The 19,676-nt window shown below is 41.2% G+C and overlaps 1 protein-coding gene and 1 pseudogene across 1 annotated transcript; one reads left to right on the top strand and one right to left on the bottom strand.

The window, feature by feature from the left end:
• LOC118241318 overlaps positions 1–19,676 on the bottom strand; it is a 59,339-nt pseudogene that overhangs the window by 32,233 nt on the left and 7,430 nt on the right.
• Positions 147–18,784, top strand: LOC118241336 (NLR family CARD domain-containing protein 3-like). The gene is made up of 13 exons (XM_035526024.1): positions 147–456; positions 570–677; positions 5,338–7,296; positions 7,345–7,352; positions 8,502–8,507; positions 9,323–9,454; positions 9,548–9,572; positions 9,870–10,043; positions 11,723–11,896; positions 13,130–13,303; positions 14,481–14,654; positions 17,798–17,844; positions 17,927–18,784. Exons 1-13 carry the CDS (start codon positions 410–412, stop codon positions 18,463–18,465), a joined length of 3,567 nt encoding a protein of 1,188 aa, XP_035381917.1. The 5' UTR covers positions 147–409; the 3' UTR covers positions 18,466–18,784.

Genomic DNA, 19,676 nt, shown 5'->3' with positions numbered 1-19,676 from the left:
CAGTTCCCACTGTGTGGAAACATTACATCTCCTGTGGGAAGCATTCTGGGAAAGTTGATTACTTATTATGGGGATTTGCTATTTAATTTCTTTAAAATAGAAAAACATACAAGTAATGGTGCACAGCTTTTTGTGTGTTTAAAGGGAATTTTAAATATATTCAGTATAACATTATTTATGTATTTAGTGGAATATGTAACTGAATCCAGTAGTGTGTTCAGTGTTCTGCTGTCATCACTATTTCAGTTGTCCACCTACCTTGTTAATATCAGTGTGTACTTCATTTTTAATATGTTGTCAATTTTGTCAGGAATTTATTCAGTGTGATTCACTCTGTGTGTATGAACTGTTGACAGGAAGCAGAGAGCAGCATCTCCAGTGTCCAGTGGTGTATGTGTGATTCTCCATAATGGGGAATTATAACTCCAGCAGTAGAGGAGGAACCTCTGATCCAAAGTGAGGAGCTTTCCATCAGCACTTAATCTGAGAAAACAGGAAGAGGGAATATTCAGGATAAATGGGATGTAGTGAAGTATGTAATTACTCAAAAGTTTCCTCATCTTCATCAGGGTAAAGAGAGCAGAGTCTCCAGCACCCAGCTGTGTGTCTCTGAAGAGTGATGTGTCCATGGATCTTCCTCGTAACTTCAACAGTGGACCTGTGCCGTCTGACCCAAAGTGAGTGACACAGCACACTCTGAGTGTGTAATGTGACATTATTGTAGGTTTGGAAGGGTGGAGGGTAGCTGTTCTGTCAGTAATGTAAGGTCTACTCCATGTTTACAATTCTAAGCTCATTTGTAAGGTGTGTTACTGATGATCACTGAGTGATGATGACAGTCAACAATTCCAGTTATACAGCTCCTCCTTTTAATGACAACATGTATGACATAGTTGGGGAAATAAGAGTTAAGCTCTCTGAGAATGAGTTCTCATTAAGTGATATGTGTACTTTTTAAATACCTTAATAACTAATAGGGAAACAGACCACAGTGAGGTTTTATTTTTAGAACCTGGTTCAAAGTGACCAGTCCTTCAGGTTCGATCTCCTCCAAGTTCCCCCCAGCCCTCTGTCCTCTGTAGCCGGATCAATCCGGGGAAGTCGAGACACTGACACCAAGGTAGTGAATCAAGAGAGTTCCACTTTATTGAGGAAAGCACAGAGTATATATGTGTCCTGTATCTACTATCTAAATCTGCAGGATGACGGGGGGGGAAAAGCGAGGCATGATCTAAGGGCCTACGTAGAAAGGAAAGAGACAAGGTTAGTAAAGATGTTCTATGCATGAACGAGCCACGAGCTGTTCCCGTGCTAGCCATGAGCTACTCCTGTGCTTAGAGAGAGAGAGAGAGAGAGAGAGAGAGAGAGAGAGAGAGAGAAAGGGAGCGGTAAAGGAGACAAGAAGAGGGAGCGGATGACCTCGGGTGACCAGCTCACGGTCAAGCTGCCATGTCATGGCTGATGGGCAGAGACCTTGCATTAGGTGCCTGAAGACAGAAAGGCTCCAGTGTCTAACATTCCTAAGAGTTATTAAACACTCAGCTGGGGTTGTATAATCTGCACTCTACAGTACTCACCAGAGGAGGGTGAGGTGTTATTAAACACTCAGCTGGGGTTGTATAATCTGTACTCTACAGTACACACCTGTAACTTTTGAACACACACACAAGGAAGAGGATCCAATTGCAAGTGGTTTTAATAGTGAAATCAAACCGATCCGTGGGGGTCAGACAGGTGTTCGCGGTCAGGTTGTTCCGAGGTCAATAACACGGGGCAGAGTCTGGGGGGTGTCCAGGTGCCAGGAGGGAGACCGAGGTGTGAAAAACGGGCAGAAGTCGGGAAACCAGGAAGACAAACAAGATTCTAGAACACTCGGCACGCACCGAGTAGGAATTGTTCATGACGTGAACACAGGGGAGGGATGCTGATAAAGGGGCAGTAATGAGGAGAATGAGGATCAGGTGTGTGCTAGAACTCTGGTGAATCAGATCAGGGGTGTGTGCAAGTACGCATGGCAGTGCAGGGCTAAGTGTGGTTACTGGGGTTCATAACAGCAGAGGAGGGTGAGGTGTTACTAAACACTCAGCTGGGGTTGTGTAACCTGCACTCTACTGTACACACCAGAGGAGCCTCATGAGATTTTATTGGCATGGAGACCTGCATAAACTTTACAACAGTTCTGTTAGTAAAGTACCTATAAATGTACAGATGGAAAACTGGTTTACAAAGATACATCATCTAGAGATGAGAGTGATGAGTGAAGTGAGTCGTACAGGTAGTCTCTCTCTGTCTGATCTCTTAGTGTCTGGTGTGTGTGTGGTGTGTAGTACAGGTAGTCTCTCTCTGTCTGATCTCTTAGTGTCTGGTGTGTGTGTGGTGTGTAGTACAGGTAGTCTCTCTCTGTCTGATCTTTTAGTGTCTGGTGTGTAGTACAGGTAGTCTCTCTCTGTCTGCTCACTGACTATAAGACAATAAACATCATCTCAATAAGAGAGACACTGACTGTAAGGCAACTGAAGGAATAGCATTGCTTTAGTCTTGTAAACACCTACTGTTAATACCTCTATATCACCACTAAATGTCATCTTATACCTACCCAGAGTTACATGTCTAATACTGTTAATACCTCTAAATCACCACTAAATGTCATCTTATACCTACCCAGAGTTACATGTCTAATACTGTTAATACCTCTATATCACCACTAAATGTCATCTTATACCTACCCAGAGTTACATGTCTAATACTGTTAATACCTCTATATCACCACTAAATGTCATCTTATACCTACCCAGAGTTACATGTCTAATACTGTTAATACCTCTATATCACCACTAAATGTCATCTTATACCTACCCAGAGTTACATGTCTAATACTGTTAATACCTCTATATCACCACTAAATGTCATCTTATACCACTCAGAGTTACATGTCTAATACTGTTAATACCTCTATATCACCACTAAATGTCATCTTATACCACCCAGAGTTACATGTCTCCTCACCTTGAGGAATCTTCATCTATCTCAGTGGGTGCCAGTGGAGAGGTTTCTGCAGATTCATGTGTCTCTATTTTGTCTGGCTGAGAACAGAACGTGTTTCTTTGGAAATGTGCTTGTGAATGGATAGCTATCAGGGAATGCGCTCCTCCCACAGGTCACGTGGTTTGGCCCGCCGTGTGCAGTGGGAGGGTCTTGTTTGTTTATCGTGTTTGTAACCACGCCTGCAAACACCTGCACCTGGTTTAGTCTCGTTATGTCTGTGTATTTAAACCCAGACTGGTGTGTGCAGGATTATCAGTCATTGTTCATGGTTTGTCTTTGTTTATGGTCATGTTGTTGAAGTACTTGTTCACCGCGTTAATGTTAAACGTGTTCATGTCTGTTTTCACTATGTTCGTGTTCGATGACGTTAAATGTGAGTGCCGTAGTCTTCCGTCTTTATCAATAAATGTCTGTCTACGTCGACGGAGTCTGTGTGTCCTGCGACATTCAGATCGTTACAATAACATAACGCAGACTGGCTTCTCTAGGCTGTCTGTCCCTGGACTACTTTCCTAAGAGAGGATAAAAATGGATGTATTTTCTGATCAAATTCTAATACTAAATCATACTGTAACGTTGCTGCTGGCCCGAATGCTGATGGGCGTGGAGCAGGACGCACAGACTCCCTCGACAGAGTGAAACATTTATTAACATAAAACACGAACAACAATGGTGGCACTCACACAACATTAGGGACAGACATAACAGTACATTTAATTAGACACGGGTTACACAACATTGAACAATGGACATACACACGTTTAAACAGACTTCAGCAAATAATGACCAACACAATGCAAACACTAGCAGAGGTTTAAATAGACACATGACGGTAACCCGTGTAGGTGCGTGCAATCAAAAATTGCTTGGTTACAATTGACGGTGAACACCCCTGCACGGAGCAGGCCGTACCACGTGACTCGTGGGGGGGAACGTCCCGTGACGTACACATTACTTGATCAGTCCATAAATATAAAATTATATATTCTAATTTTTCCTGGAAGAGCTTGAAGCAGTGTGAAAAGTCTAACACTGTATACAACCAACCAGGGTGCCTGGATGTGTTTTAATGTTCCTTGTATGTGTGTAAAATGAGTTAAAATCGCATGCAGGGAAGATAACATGCACTGTTATCCTGAACTACCCTCAGAAACCAGCAGTGCATCTGTTAAGATATCAAGAGGTTTGGTATTTCACCAGTTTGATTGTTCCTGCAAACCTGCCAAATAGCATTAATCTCATACGACAGTGTAAGTTCTAGTTAAATTATTTAACCAGTCTCATAAAATGGTTGAAATTTTTATGTAACATTAAATTTAATCATCAGCATTAGCTGTTGACATTTAATAACAGTAAAGATCCAGTTACTTATTACTTATTACTCCAGGTGAGACAGTGCAGTAGATGTAGTGCTACTAGACTCTGACTGACCCCAGGTGAGACAGTGCTGTAGATGTAGTGCTACTAGAGTCTGACTATCCCCAGGTGGGGCAGTGCTGTAGATGTAGTGCTACTAGGTTCTGTCTATAATCATTTTTGATTTTTAGTGAATGCTGTTAAGCAGCAGTTTTGGGGTTTCTAGTGACATGCTCACTTTTGCCCTTAAATATGTCCCTCTAAAGAGTTTTTGAGGTAATTAGTAAACTGTACTCTTATCTGTATGTGTGTGTATATATAGTCTCCTCATTGACGTCATGTATGTATGTGTATAGTGACTCATCTCTGATGTGTGTGTGTGTGTGTGTGTGTGTGTGTGTGTGTGTGGTCTCATTACATGTCTGTATATATAGAGTTTCATTACTGATTGTGTGTATAGTATCATTAATTTGCATGTTTGCATATGTATAGTATTGTTACTCTCCTATCTATCCATCTATCTAGCTAGCTAGCTACATTTCAGACTCTTGCTAATGTTTTCTATAGTCTTTAACATTGTTCCATCATTTCTGACTTTCTTCTTGTTTTGCTTGTTCTAACAGTGTTTGTTTTTGTCATATGACCCCGTGTGTATTATGACCCATTTTTCCTGTCATTAGGAATGTCCTTATAATGTCAGTTACATCCTACTAACCTCTAGCCCCGCCCACCTCTGACTCCTGAGTGTTACTGTACAGTGTAAATCTCACGGTGTATCTCCCACTCTACTGTGTATCAGTCTGTTCCTCACTAATGCCCAGTTCTCCATCACTATCCAAGTTCATTTATTTCAGCACACAAGTCTGTTAATGTTTTCATTAGTACTTTATTATACAGTAGTTTCATTACTGCCATTATGACTGTATGTGTCTACAGAAGAACTCATCCTGTTCTACATCCACACAAAGACAAGGAAGAGTCCATACAGCAGGACTCTCGCACACCAGTGGATAATGTCCTACACAGAGTCTTACACACACACAAAACCAGCATGAAGAACAAGTATGAGAGTTTATTTGAGGGAACCAAATCACAAGAGAATAAAACCCTCCTGAACAGGGTTTACACACAACTCTACATCTTAGAGGGAGAGAGTGAAGGAGTAAATGAAGAACATGAGGTTTTACAGATGGAGAAAACACCCAGGAAACAGCTGGTACAAGACACACCAATCTACTGCTCAGACATCTTTAAACCTGTACAAGGTCCTGAAGGAGACATGAAGGAAGAGAAGATCAGAGCTGTGATGGCTGAAGGTGTCAGACACACAGAACCAAAAGAAGATAAAGACCCGGAAGTGCCAAAGCTCAGAACTGTTCTGACTAAAGGCATTGCAGGCATTGGGAAAACTGTCTCAGTGCAGAAGTTCGTTGTGGACTGGGCAGAGGGAAAAGCCAATCAGGATGTAGATTTCATGTTTGTGCTTCCATTCCGGGAGTTGAACCTGGTTAAAGATAATCAGTACAGTCTGCATAGACTCCTGTGTGACTTCCACCCTGAGATCAAAGACCTGGACCCAAAGATATATGATATGTACAAAGTTGTGTTCATCTTTGATGGCCTGGATGAAAGCAGATTTGAACTGAATGTTTCCCAGTGTAATAAAGTCTCTGACATAAGCATGACATCATCAGTAGGTGCGCTGATGTCAAACCTCATCAAAGGAGAGCTGCTTCCCTCTGTTCTCATCTGGATAACCTCCCGACCAGCAGCAGCCAATCAACTCCCTTCTCAGTACATCAACCGTGTGACAGAAATTCAGGGATTCACGGACCTACAGAAGGAGGAGTACTTCAGGAAGAGAATCAGTGACCAAGACCAAGCTGAGAAAATCATCTCACACATAAAGACAGCAAAGAGCCTCCACATCATGTGTCACATACCAGTCTTCTGTTGGATCTCAGCCACTGTGCTTCAGAAAATACTAAAACAAACTAATACAGAAATCCCTAAAACTCTGACTGAGATGTACATACAGTTCCTGCACACTCAGATCAACAGGAAGAATGAGAAGTATGAGGGGGAAAAGGAAAGAGATCAAAAGAAACATCTGGAATCCAACAGGTCCATGATTCTGAAACTGGCTGAACTGGCTTTCAAACAGCTGATGAAGGGAAACGTGATGTTCTATGAAGAAGACCTGAGAGAGTGTGGCATTGGTGTCACTGAGGCCTCCGTGTACTCTGGGATCTGCACTGAGATCTTTAGGGAGGAATCTGTGCTGTACCAGAGGAAGATCTACTGCTTGGTACATCTGAGCTTTCAGGAGTTCCTGGCTGCTCTCTATGTGTTTCACTGTTTTATCAACAATAAAAGGAGGGCGCTGCAGGCTTTTAATTTACAGCCCTGGTTTTGGTCTAAGAATGTTCCTCTCAGTGACCTGCTGAAGGCAGCAGTGTGTAAAGCCTTAGAGAGTCAGAATGGACACCTGGACCTTTTCCTCCGTTTCTTGCTGGGCATCTCGCTGGAGTCCAATCAGAGTCTCCTACAAGGCCTACTGACACACACACACAGCAGCCCAGAGAGCATCTTGGGCACAGTCCAGCACATCAAAGGCAAAATACAAACAGAGGACCTCCCCACTGAGAGATCCATCAGCCTGTTCCTCTGTCTGTCTGAAATGAAGGACCAGTCTCTCCTCAGAGAGATTCAGGAGTATATACAATCAGAGAAACACTCAGCACAGAAGCTCTCTCCTGGACAGTGTTCAATACTGGCTTACATGCTTCTGACCGCAGAGGAGGTGCTGGAGGAGTTGGACTTGGAGAAATACAACACATCACAGGAGGGTTACAGGAGGCTGATCCCAGCTGCTGCAAACTGCAGGAAGGCTCTGTGAGTGTTTAACTATTATTTATTCAATAATGTATATTAGAAATTGAGTACTGATGGCTAAATGTTTCATTCACCCTCACAAGGAAGATGCCACACAGCTTTAGAGTTGATACACTGGATCATTTATTTGGGGTCCCTCCATATTGTCCAGTATTCCCTCAACTCACACACACCACAACACACCACTAGGTGGTGTACAACCAGCAAAAACATTTAATATATTTCAATATGAAAATACCAGTTCCTAATGAGTGTTAATGGGGGTATCTGACTCAGAATTAAAACTAGTCTTAATGAGTGTTAATGGGGGTATGTGACTGTGAATTAAAACTAGGCTTAATGAGTGTTAGTGGGAGGTATGTGATTATGAATGTACAGTCAGGGTTATGATTCAGTTAGGTTCACTTTGCTAGGATTACTGACTGCTACTGACTTCAGTTTATCACACCAAACTTTAGGCACTTTACTATACTATTAAGTGGAGTCTTTAATGAAGCTAATTACACCCACTGTAATCTACAGCTACAAAAGTTAAACACAGGATGTTCTCTCTCGGCTCTTTCTACAATACCTGCCTTACCCTGTGTACGTATGTGGATGACACAGTGTATTGTAGTTAAAGATATAGAAGTCGTAGACATGGAAAGGGAGATCACAAGGTTTCCAGAGAAACCAGATTTAGGTCAGAGGTCCTTCATCAGCTGTGCAAGCAAATAGCCTGTTTACACCTTAAATTAAGGTGTTTCATTTCCAGATTGTACCAGAATTCACTTTGGCTGGATTCTGTTTACACTTTTCACTAAAATGTGTCCTCAGAGTGACCAGATGTGCTTCGATCTTATTTTAATATTTTAAAAGCACACCAATCTACACATCCTTTCTGTTTTGCTTCCTGAAACCTACATGGTAAACAAGATTCCTTGCAGACTATTACCAGTGTATTATACAATCTCAGATATGGGCAGAAACTGTCTACAACTGGCAACGAGGCGTCCAGCTGTAGCCCTACAGACAGATCAGACCCCTGAGAGGATCAGCCCTGTGATGGGCAGAAGTGTTTACTAAGCAAGAAAAGTTCATGAAAAAGCATGTATATCTAAAAAAACAATTAAGCAGCTGACTTTTGTGTTAATACTACTAAACCACATAAATGGACTTATGAGAATGACCTAACTAGCTGCTGATGTTACCACTAACTGAAACAGGATGTTGTGATTAATGTTCACCATAAGCTAGGCTAGATAATTTACAACTTGGTGAATTGTCAGTTAAGTGATTCAGTCCCGTCTGCCTCAGTGCAGGAGAAGCTTTGACTGGCAGCAGATGTAATTTCTGCAGTCAGCCAGCAGATGGGTTTCCACTTGAGTAGTTGTACGCAGATACAGAGATTTTCACTTGTATCAAATGCGATCAACATCCGTCTCTGACCACTTCTGACTGTGGTTTCAGTGATCAGTGTGTCTTGGCTGTTTATGACTTGCATTTCATGTGGTAGAGTGAAATCTGAATGTTATCTGATCACTAAATTCTGTCCCTATATCTTGGTTATCTCATAATTTTAGCTGTTACTTCATTTTTAATTCCTTGTAAGCAGTTACATCACTGTTCTAATCTTGTGTTGTGTAGTAATAATTTAATGACTTATCCAAGGTTTGTTGATTCATTAATTAATATTACAGCTCTAATTAATGTAAATCCTGAGTCTCTTTAACACACCTGCTCCAGACTCTTTCAGACATTGATTAGTTCTGTCTAGTTCTAGTTCTATGTAGCTGTCTTATACTGATTGTATTTATATACCATAAAGTGAATAGCAGGTAATAACAGGTATTAGATATTAATGTTGAAAATGTTCATTAACTGCAAGTCTTTTTATTCAGTATCTGCCACTAGTTTGGTTAGACTGACTTGCTTGTTTTCTTGTTTTCTTTCTCAAGCTGTTCAAACCAGTTCTGTGCAGTTTGATGTCTCACTCTGTTTTAAATGTGCTTTGTTTCCTCTGTATTTGCAGACTAGGTAACTGTAGGCTGGAGACAGATTTCGTGTAAAACTGTATGTTCCACTTTGGCATCATCAAATTCCCCCCTGAGAGAACTGTGTATCAGTATCAGCACCCTGGAAGATGAAGGAGTGAAGCTGCTTTTTGATGGGCTGAAGAGTTCACATTGTAAACTGGAGATACTCAGGTGAGCACACTGTAAACTGGAGACGCTCAGGTGAGCACACTGTAAACTGGAGACGCTCAGGTGAGCACACTGTAGCCTGGGGAGGCTCAGGTGAGACACTGTAGCCTGGGGACGCTCAGGTGAGACACTGTAGCCTGGAGACGCTCAGGTGAGCACACTGTAAACTGGAGACGCTCAGGTGAGCACACTGGAAATAATTTTTTTCTAAAAATCTTCCTCTTTGACTCTATTTTTATGACTTGATTGTTTAGTCTACAGATATGTAAATTCATGTTTAAAAATAGCAATTAATGAATAATTATTGTTAACAGAATGTTGTTTGTTATTTCTGTGTGCCTTGATTTCATGCTGTTTTAACACTGGGCTTTATTTTCTGTGTCTTTGCAGTCTTACAGACTGTAACCTCACAACAGACAGCAGTAAATGTCTGTCCTCTGTTCTGACATCAGCCAAGTCCTTCCTGAGAGAACTGCACCTCAGAAATTGTGACTTTCAGGATTCAGGAGTGGAGCAGCTCTCTGCTGCACTGAAGAGTTCACACTGTAAACTGGAGATGCTCAGGTGAGACACTGTAAACTGGAGATACTCAGGACATTTGTTTAACTTCATTTGATCTCATAACGTAATGGATCTTAATATGGTAAAGGAGATTTTCCCAAGGTGACAAGGGCATGATAATGTGTCAACACCTACCAGTTCACAGTCAAATGTGTGGACTCCATGAGCTTTATCAACACCTACCAGTTCAGAGTCAAATGTGTGGACTCCATGAGCTTTATCAACACCTACCAGTTCAGAGTCAAATGTGTGGACTCCATGAGCTTCATCAACACCTACCAGTTCAGAGTCAAATGTGTGGACTCCATGAGCTTTATCAACACCTCCCAGTTCAGAGTGTAGTTTGCCAAATAATAATCATCAGAGAAGACAAAACCACATTCATTAGTAAAGCTTAGGAGACTCATTGGGAGAAAAATACAGTATGGCTAAAGGCTTATATTAGTTTTCTTGTACATGGGTATTATTGCATGTAGTTTGTTATAGTTAACAATACATTAACACAACACACTGTTCTCTCATGAGTAGACTGAGATATCTAAGGCACTGATCTAGAGAAATACTTAATTATGTTAAATAATACAAATTAAAGTGTTGTAACAAAGTTACAATTATCAGTTACATGGCAGTTATCTTTATAGGTGCAGTTATACAAATGTAAATCAGTCTGGCTGTTATTAATAAACTGTACACTGAGTGCAGTGCAGCTGTTTGAATGGTGCTGTCTGATACAATTACACTGATACAATGATACTGTCTGATACAATTACACTGTCTGATGCAATTACACTAATACAATGATACTGTCTGATGCAATTACACTGATACAATGACACTGTCTGATGCAATTACACTGATACAATGACAGTCTTGTACAATTACACTGATACAATGATACGCTCCGATACAATTACATTGTCTAATGCATTGATACTGTCTGATATGTGTCTGTCTCCTGCAGAAGATCCCTTGTCCAGAATAAATGCTTCTGTGTCAGTAAATATGTCCAAAATATCTCTGCATCAGGTTAATTTACAAGAATATTGAAAAGGAGCAACTTTTATTTGACAACTGAATATGAAATGATGTATTCACAGTAAAACAGTTATATCCTTATGAAGTGACGTATTCACAGTAAAACAGTTATATCTTTATGAAGTGACGTATACACAGTAAAACAGTTATATCTTTGTGAAGTGACGTATTCACAGTAAAACAGTTATATCTTTGTGAAGTGACGTATACACAGTAAAACAGTTATATCTTTATGAAGTGACGTGTTCACAGTAAAACAGATATATCTTTATGAAGTGACGTATTCACAGTAAAACAGTTATATCTTTATGAAGTGATGTATTTAGGTGATCGGGGCTTTTGGATCATTTTCTTGTGTTCAAGTGAGAAGCACCTCCCTTCCTTCATGAATTAATGTGCTACAGCTGCTCTGACACATTTTACTTTCACCAGATTCTGACAGTTTCTTCATAATCATTTGTTTCTAAAAATCTTCCTCTTTGACTCAATATTTTTATCACTTGATTGTTTAGTCTACAGATATGTTAATTCATGTAAAAATACCAATTAAGTGAATAATTATTGTTAACAGAATGTTGTTTGCTATTTCTGTGTGCCTTGATTTCATGCTGTTTTAACACTGGGCTTTATTTTCTGTGTCTTTGCAGTCTTACAGGCTGTAATCTCACAACAGACAGCAGTAAAAGTCTCTCCTCTGTTCTGACATCAGCCAAGTCCTTCCTGAGAGAACTGCACCTCACAACATGTGACTTTCAGGATTCAGGAGTGGAGCAGCTCTCTGCTGCACTGAAGAGTTCACACTGTAAACTGGAGATTCTCAGGTGGACTTTCTGTTAAGTCATTACTGAATTGAAAATTACGAAAAGATTGGATAGTGAAGTGTGATGGGATAGTGATGTATGATGGGATAGTGAAGCATGATGAGATAATGAAGTTGGCTGTGCCCTGGATGAATGTCTGTATTATCTCAATCTCAATAAAGGAGGCTCAAAATGCCATAGTGAATGAGATAATTTACATCAAATAGTAAAATAAGTTCACATTACACTATACTGTACACTATACATTATACTGGAAAAACAGACCCATCAGGAAAAGGGTTCAGTAGTTGTACCTGGTTTTACAGGAAGGAGGCGATATAGCAGTTCCCATAAATAAAGAGACTAGAATTGAAATGAGACACGAGAACAGGGCCGATGCTGCAGCCCCTTTCTTCTGCCCTCTGATTAAGTTACTAACCCCTAACCCCTAACCCCTACCCCTCTGATTGTTACTAACCCCTGTCAGGAATGGCCACCCTCCTGGCGCCCCTGTTGTCATGGTTTCCCTGTCGCCTGTTTTCCTGAACTCCCTGGTTCCTTTCCTTAGTTTCGTTTTCTCCGCCCCTCGTCTGTTCCTTTATTCCAGTCCGTGTTTTGGTTCTCCCTGTTCCCATGTTCACCTGAGTCTGTTCTGTGCCTGATTGTCTTGGTTATTTAAGCCCTGTGTTTTGTCCTCTAGTTGGTTGGTTATTTTGGTAAGTCACGTTCCTTCTGTCACATCTGTATTATGTTCCTGGTACTGTCGTCGCCATTGTGTTTCCATTTAGTCCGTTCGTATGTCATTTTACCCTCAGTGTTAACCCCGTGCCTCTGCTTATTTTGCTTTCATGTTTGTATTTCCCGTGTTAATAAACCACCCCCTGCACATGTATTCTGCCTCTCACCTGTTCCTATGGGAATTGTTACAACCCCTAACCTCTACCCCTCTGATTGTTACTAACCCTTAACCACTAACCCCTACCTCTCTGATTGTTACTAACCACTAACCCCTACTCCTTTGATTATGTTAGTAAAAAACATTATTGACTCTAACCCTAACCAGTATTATGAAAATGTTTTTAAGATCAACACAATGTACAGCAGGAATCCAATAATTGCACAGCAAACTACACTCATTTCATCTTCTTAAAAGCCACATTAACAACAAGTTTTTCAGGCTTCATGATCTAAATGCACTTTTGTCTTAATGCATTAAAAGATACCTCACTGAATGTAAAATTGTTGCCATTGCAGACTAGAAATGTGTAATCTTGGAGAACAGACATGTAAAATTTTGGGCTCAGCTCTACAACTCACAAATAACCCACTGAGAGAACTCGACCTGAGTAACAATGATCTGCAGGATTCAGGTGTGAAGTGGCTCTCTGCTGGACTGAAGAGTTCACATTGTAAACTGGAGATTCTCAGGTAAACTTTCTGTGAATTCATTGTTGAAATGCAAAGTTTATGCAGTGATCTTCTGTGATGCATATTTTTAAAAGTCCAAATATAGATTTACCAGTCTTATATAAGATTTCAGAAAAAGGGCTTAGTTCAAGAAAATCTAGTTTAGTTAAACAGAAATTATTTAGGGTAGAGGTATTATTTATTTATTTTATTCACTTCTGACATATACTAGAGTAGAGTTTGTGATAATACCTCAGAAGGATAAATTTTATCTAACTGCCACAAGTCATTAATGTTTACATCATTCTACTTTGGAGAAGGAAGGTAGACCAATCTTTCATTGCACCATACAAATGGGATGAAGTCCACAATTTAAGTTTGTGCTGTAAGAGCCTCTATATTGTTAACAACAAATATATTCCCAGATCAACACAGCGTTTATAAACATCTAAAGAAATCTGCATAAAGACTAATGGATCTTAAGGGTTGGGGACAGTGTAGTGAGCTGTACAAAGACTAATGGATCTTAAGCGTTTGGGGAAAGTGTAGTGAGTTGTCATTTTACAAATGGGTATGTGAGATACATGATGAAACTGAAGATTACAGTACCAGTACCAATGTGTAAATAACTCTGAACAGAGCTAAAACAGACTGGGACAAGCTTAGGAGGTTCACCATTTTACAAAAACCTGCTGGGTTATTCCACGTTAGCCAGTGACTGAAAATTCAGTTTAAAAACAGTGACTAACTCATAAGAAACAAGACTGGAGAATCAGGGCAGTGAGGACCAAAGAGCAAACTGGAAAAAATTTTATTGCATCAAAAAATATTTTCTTAATTGTTTAAGGGTAGAGTTGACTGCAGTTCTCCTTTCTAATTATAAATTAAAATAATATAAATATAACAAATAGTGATGTTGAAAATGAACCATAAAGTTCAAAACATTCTTGGCAGATCTGCACACTTCTGTTGCTATGGAAACAAAGACTACCAACAATTATTACAAATTTCAACAACATTGGGAATATTTACATCAAGAAGATAATAGACATATTTTATCATGAAGAAATTAAGAATATTAAAAAAATGTTAACTTCCAGATAAAAAAAATTAGTTTCATTGTTTGTAATTCCAAACTTTTCTTTACAGTAAAGTCTGCTACGTGCAAACACATTTTCCTCTTTCTCCCTCCCTGCAGACTGTCTGGTTGTTTGGTCACAGAGGAAAGCTGTTCTTCTCTGGCTTCAGCTCTGAGGTCAAACCCCTCCCACCTGAAAGAACTGGATCTGACCTACAACCACCCAGGAGAGTCAGGAGTGAAGCTGCTCTCTGCTAGACTGGAGGATCCCCACTGCAGACTGGAGACACTCAGGTATGTAGAAATCCCCTGTCCTTGATCTGATCTGATACTCAACTGTGTGTTCTCAAATACAACCTGCTCTCACACACAGTGGAGCAGGAACATTAGTGTTATTGTGGTTCAGACTGGTGCTGATGTGTTACACTGTTAGTGTGTGTTAATGAACTCAGTGTCACAACCAGCTGTGTGACGGGAGCAGCTGTGTGAGGGCACTCTTTTCTCTGCTGTGTGAGGTGAGCGGCTGTGTGAGGGGACCAACTGTGTGAGGGGACTCTTTTCTCTGCTCAGCTCTTGGCACTGCAGGGCTTTGTAGTGGTGTGAGTGGAGGTCTCTGTTTTTAAGTGTAGCCAGTATTTAATCATCCTTTTCTGAATTTTGAGTAATAGTGGAAATTGGCCAAATTTAGATCTACAGCTGGGTGTTTGCTCCATTGTGAGTGGCCCCCACACTTCACAACCACACAGCAGAATTGGTTCTGTAATGGACTGGAATATTTTGAGCCAAATTTGAATTGGTATTTGAATGTGAATTTGACGTTTGATTGCACAGATGCCCTGCGTGTTTTCACTCTCAGTTCACTGACTGCTGGAAGATCTAATTGTTGAACTAATTTTCAATCATAATATCAAAATAGGTTTCTAGTGTGTGTGCGTATCCAGCAGGTCCAGGATCCAGGTCTGTCAGTACTGATCCAGTAGGTCCAGGGTCCAGGTCTGTCAGTACTGATCCAGTAGGTCCAGGTTCCAGGTCTGTCAGCACTGCTCCAGCAGGTCCAGGTTCTGTTGTATCTCCTGCTCTGTGGGTAAAAGTAGAACTAGGTCATCTGTGTAGAGCAGAAACGTTCTTTCGGAGTCATGTAGAGTGAGACCAGGTGCTGCAGAGCGTTCTGAAATGATGACTTATTCATTGATGTAAATGTTGAATAATGTTGGGCTTAAACAGCAGCCTTGTCTCACTCCACGCTCCTGAGAAAAGATCACGGTCCTTTTGATGTCAGTCTTTCTAGCGCACCTCTTTGTGTGCATGGATTTAATGTCATATGCTTTACCCCCTACACCAGTTTCCAGTAATACATATCTACATATACTTACACAGGTCACATTCATACAGGACCATTTTAGAATATCCAGTCAACCTAACCTCCATGTTTATGGACTGTGAGAGGAAACCAGAGACCCAGGAGGAAACCCACACAGACAGAACATGGAAACTCCACCCAGATAGGGACTTAAACCCAAGACCCTAGTGCAGAGAGTCAGACATGCTGACCACCAAGCCACCGTGCTTTACAGTGAATACACTGTGAGAGAAGGGGTCTAAATCTGTTATCATACAATCCACTGTGCTATTACCAAGAGGTGAGCAAAAGGTGCATCTCCCCAGAGTCCCCTCGTAGCCCACCATTGACAATGTACTGACCCAGACTATGACAGATCTGCAGGAAGTCTCTTCCATTTCTGTTCACCTGTGTGTCAGAATTATATCAGGAAAGATTAGTTATATTTCTTGGGTAATGGTGTCCAAATATGTGAGTGTTACCTTGTTCTGTGTTGGAGTCAGGCAGAGATCCAGTACGTGTGTTCAGATCTCCACAGATCAGCACACGTCCCTGGGCCTGGAAACCACTGCTCTGATCATGGAGACTGGGACAGATGTCTTCATCATAATAAGGGCATCACTGGGAGGACTGGAGATTGTACAAAGGAATATTTCTTTTGGAGTGTTTATAATCTCTTTGTTGATTTTAAGACAAATGTGTGATTTTTCTATTTCAGAGGAATTATGAATTTCGACAGTTGTGATTTCTACCAGATAATGATTCCACCCGAATCTCTCCCTCTTTCAATGGCAGGGGGCTTAACAGCGGGGAGGATGATTTCCTGGTAGTTTACAGGACAGTGAGTCACCCAATCAGATTTACACCAGGTTTCCTGGAGAATTATAATGTCCTTATCTTCTGTATCATTTGTGAATTCAGTGTTTATACTTTTGTACCCAAACAGGGACGACTTTATGCCTTGAATGTAACAGAGAGAGACAGAAGAGTTTCATTATTTAAATGAAGTATGAAAGGAAAAATACAGATACAAATATATTCAAAGTGAGAGAAACCTGTAAAAGTGAAGGATTATGTTGATATATGTACAGACATTCATGTATACGAATGGATTACCTAAATGTGAGAAGCTGGAGGGCATCGCTGGTTCAGGGACACCAAACATTGGCAACTTTGGATCCTGGGAAAAGCTGTTCCACATTTAAGAATTTTCTATTAGAATCAAATAACATTACTATGTCTGCATTTGTAGGAATATTTGTATGAGGTGTTTTATCTGGCTCGGCGTGTGCAGGGTGTAGTTCAGGCTGGGCTTTTGCTGGGCTAGACAGGTCTCAGGTTTAGGCTGGGCTGGGCTCAGGATTGGTGGGACGTGGCTTAGTGGAGGTGTGGTGTGGTTCTGGCTGAGTCTGGTGGGCTCTGTGCTGGGTGTGGCAGGGCTCAGGTTGGGCAGGGCAGTGCTCTGGATGGACCGGATGGGGCTCAGTGTGGGTGGTCTGTGGTTTAGGGGTGATGGAGCCTTTCTCTGCAGAATCAGATGTCTGCTGGTTGGCTTTTAGTCTCTGTAGCTCCTCCTTCAGGGTGGTCATGGTACTGTCCCTGAGCTGTAGCTCCTCCCTCAGGGTGATCATGATACTGTCCCTGAGCTGCAGTTCCTCTTTGACTGCACTGAGCTCCTCCTGAGAGCCTCTCTGTCCTTCTGGAGCTCCTGCACTTCTCTCAGTTCCAACAGTGAGTTTCCTAACTGGTCCAGCTGATCTTTGAGATGCTGGGAGGGTTTGTTGGATGGTGGGTTGGACAGATGTTTCAGCTTCCTGGAGAGAAAGACTTTCTCTTAGCTGGGGTACCATGCTCTGCAGCTGCTCTGTCCTGTGTTGTACTGGTCTGTCCTGTGTTCTGAGAGAACAGAGAGAGAGACTGGTGATGGTGGTTTTGTTCACTGTGTTCTGTATATAACAGGAGACTGGTGATGGTGGTTTGGTTCACTGTGTTCTGTATATAATAGGAGACTGGTGACAGTGGTTTGGTTCACTGTGTGTGAGAGAGAGAGAGAGAGAGCACTATCTGTGTGTGTGTGTGTGTGTGTGTGTTTCTTTAGGTTGGAGTATGCAGGGGAGATCAGAATCATACCAGGACTAAGAAAATGTAAGAAGCAAATGTGTGTATACACACACACACACACACACTCACAGTATGTGTGTCCTCTAATGTCTCTTCTTGTGTGCAGATGCGTGTGATCTCACACTGGACCCAAACACAGCACACACATGTCTGTCTCTGTCTGAGGGGAACAGAAAGGTGACGGGTGTGGAGGAGCATCAGCCGTATCCTGATCATCCAGAGAGATTTGATTACTATGAGCAGGTTGTGTGTAGAGAGAGTCTGACTGGACGCTGTTACTGGGAGGCTGAGTGGAGTGGGGAGGCTGTTATATCAGTGACATATAAAGGCATCAGCAGGAAAAGACACATTGGTGGCTGTGTGTTTGGATGTAATATAAAGTCCTGGAGTCTGGAGTGCTCTCGGAACAGTTACTATATCAGTCACAATAATAACTACACTAACATCTATGCCCCCTCCAGCTCCAAGAGAGTAGGAGTGTATCTGGACTGGACTGCAGGCACTCTGTCCTTCTACAGAGTTTCCTCTCACACACACACACTTACACACTTACACACATTCCACTCCACATTCACTGAGCCCCTCTATGCAGGGTTTGGTGTTTGGTATTCTGACTGCTCAGTGTGTGTGTGTGAGCTAGAATAGCCTCCTGTGTCCTGGAGAACACCTGAGTCTACAGGGAAACGCACATCACACACTACACATCACTCACTCACAAATTAACACAGGAATTGTTTGATCAGCCTTTACTGATGTGATTTAATGATGGTGAACATGGAAATAGCTTTATTTAGTGAGGACCTGCAGGGGACGAGACATTTACTGTACGTATGTGAGATTAAATATTGTTCTTATAATATGTTACTAGAGCTTAAGTTTAGTGTTTATCTGGCCAGGAGAGTTTGTATATTGTAACTAAATGGGTAAAACAAAAGTAGATTAAGAGAAAAATTAACTTACCTGTGATTATCTTTGTGAAGAGTCTTCCATGTTGTTTTGGAGGGAAAAGAAACGATATCCTGTGTTGAAGGGGACTTTTATGGGGAATTGTGCTGCCCAAAGACAGGAAGTGATGTCACATAATTTCCTGATTTTCCCTGTATATGTTTATAAGGGAAAATTCAGTAGAATGATGTTTTGAAATTGACTGAACTTGGAGAATTTATGATTGCTGGATTTTTTCTCCTTGAACTTGTAAATGCTAAATTCTACTTTTTTGAATATTTGTGTTTTTTTCTTTTGCACTGGAAGCCAATAAACACCTTTTCTTTTGTATCCACTTGGAGTGTAGCCATGTGCCTGTACCACTGGACCATTACAATGATATTTCCATAAGTGCAGGATTAGTGGTCAAAATACTCCACAAATACTCTTAAAATACTCCACAAATAAATACTCCATACATAAATACTCTTAAAATACTCCACAAGTAAATGAGTCTTCAGTCTGCGTTTGAAGACAGCAAGAGACAGTTAGTTCATACTTCCATCTGGGAAATGGTCAGAAGAGTCTTGATGCTCGTCTTCCATGAGACTTGAAGGAAGATGTATTTGAGGTTGGGACTGGGCTGTGACCAGTGCCATCATGTAGGGATGAGTGTTTTTCTGTAGGAGAGTGATGGATTTCACCACATGGAGGACGTCTGATAACAGGTCTGATAACTGGTCTAATAACAGGTCTGATAACGGGTCTAATGACAGGTCTGATAACGGGTCTACTAACTGGTCTAATGATTAGTCTGATAACAGGTGTAATAACTGGTCAAATGACCGGTCTGATAACGTCTAATAACGGGTTTAATAGCTGGTCTAATGACAGGTCTGATAACGGGTCTAATAACTGGTCTAATGACAGGT

The sequence above is a fragment of the Electrophorus electricus genome, chromosome 5, assembly GCF_013358815.1.
Source record: "Electrophorus electricus isolate fEleEle1 chromosome 5, fEleEle1.pri, whole genome shotgun sequence".
Lineage (NCBI taxonomy): Eukaryota > Metazoa > Chordata > Actinopteri > Gymnotiformes > Gymnotidae > Electrophorus > Electrophorus electricus.
The sequence above is the reverse complement of the archived record's forward strand: the minus strand, read 5'-3'. Positions and strand labels throughout refer to the sequence as shown.

What these genes read in the sequence shown, in the direction of transcription:
- LOC118241336 (XM_035526024.1), top strand. Translation starts at nt 410, where the DNA reads ATGGGGAATTATAACTCCAGCAGTAGAGGAGGAACCTCTGATCCAAA. An exon ending in GGAGGAACCTCTGATCCAAA is followed by an intron (nt 457 to 569) that starts GTGAGGAGCTTT and finishes CATCTTCATCAG; the next exon opens with GGTAAAGAGAGCAGAGTCTC. An exon ending in TGTAAACTGGAGATTCTCAG is followed by an intron (nt 13,304 to 14,480) that starts GTAAACTTTCTG and finishes CCCTCCCTGCAG; the next exon opens with ACTGTCTGGTTGTTTGGTCA.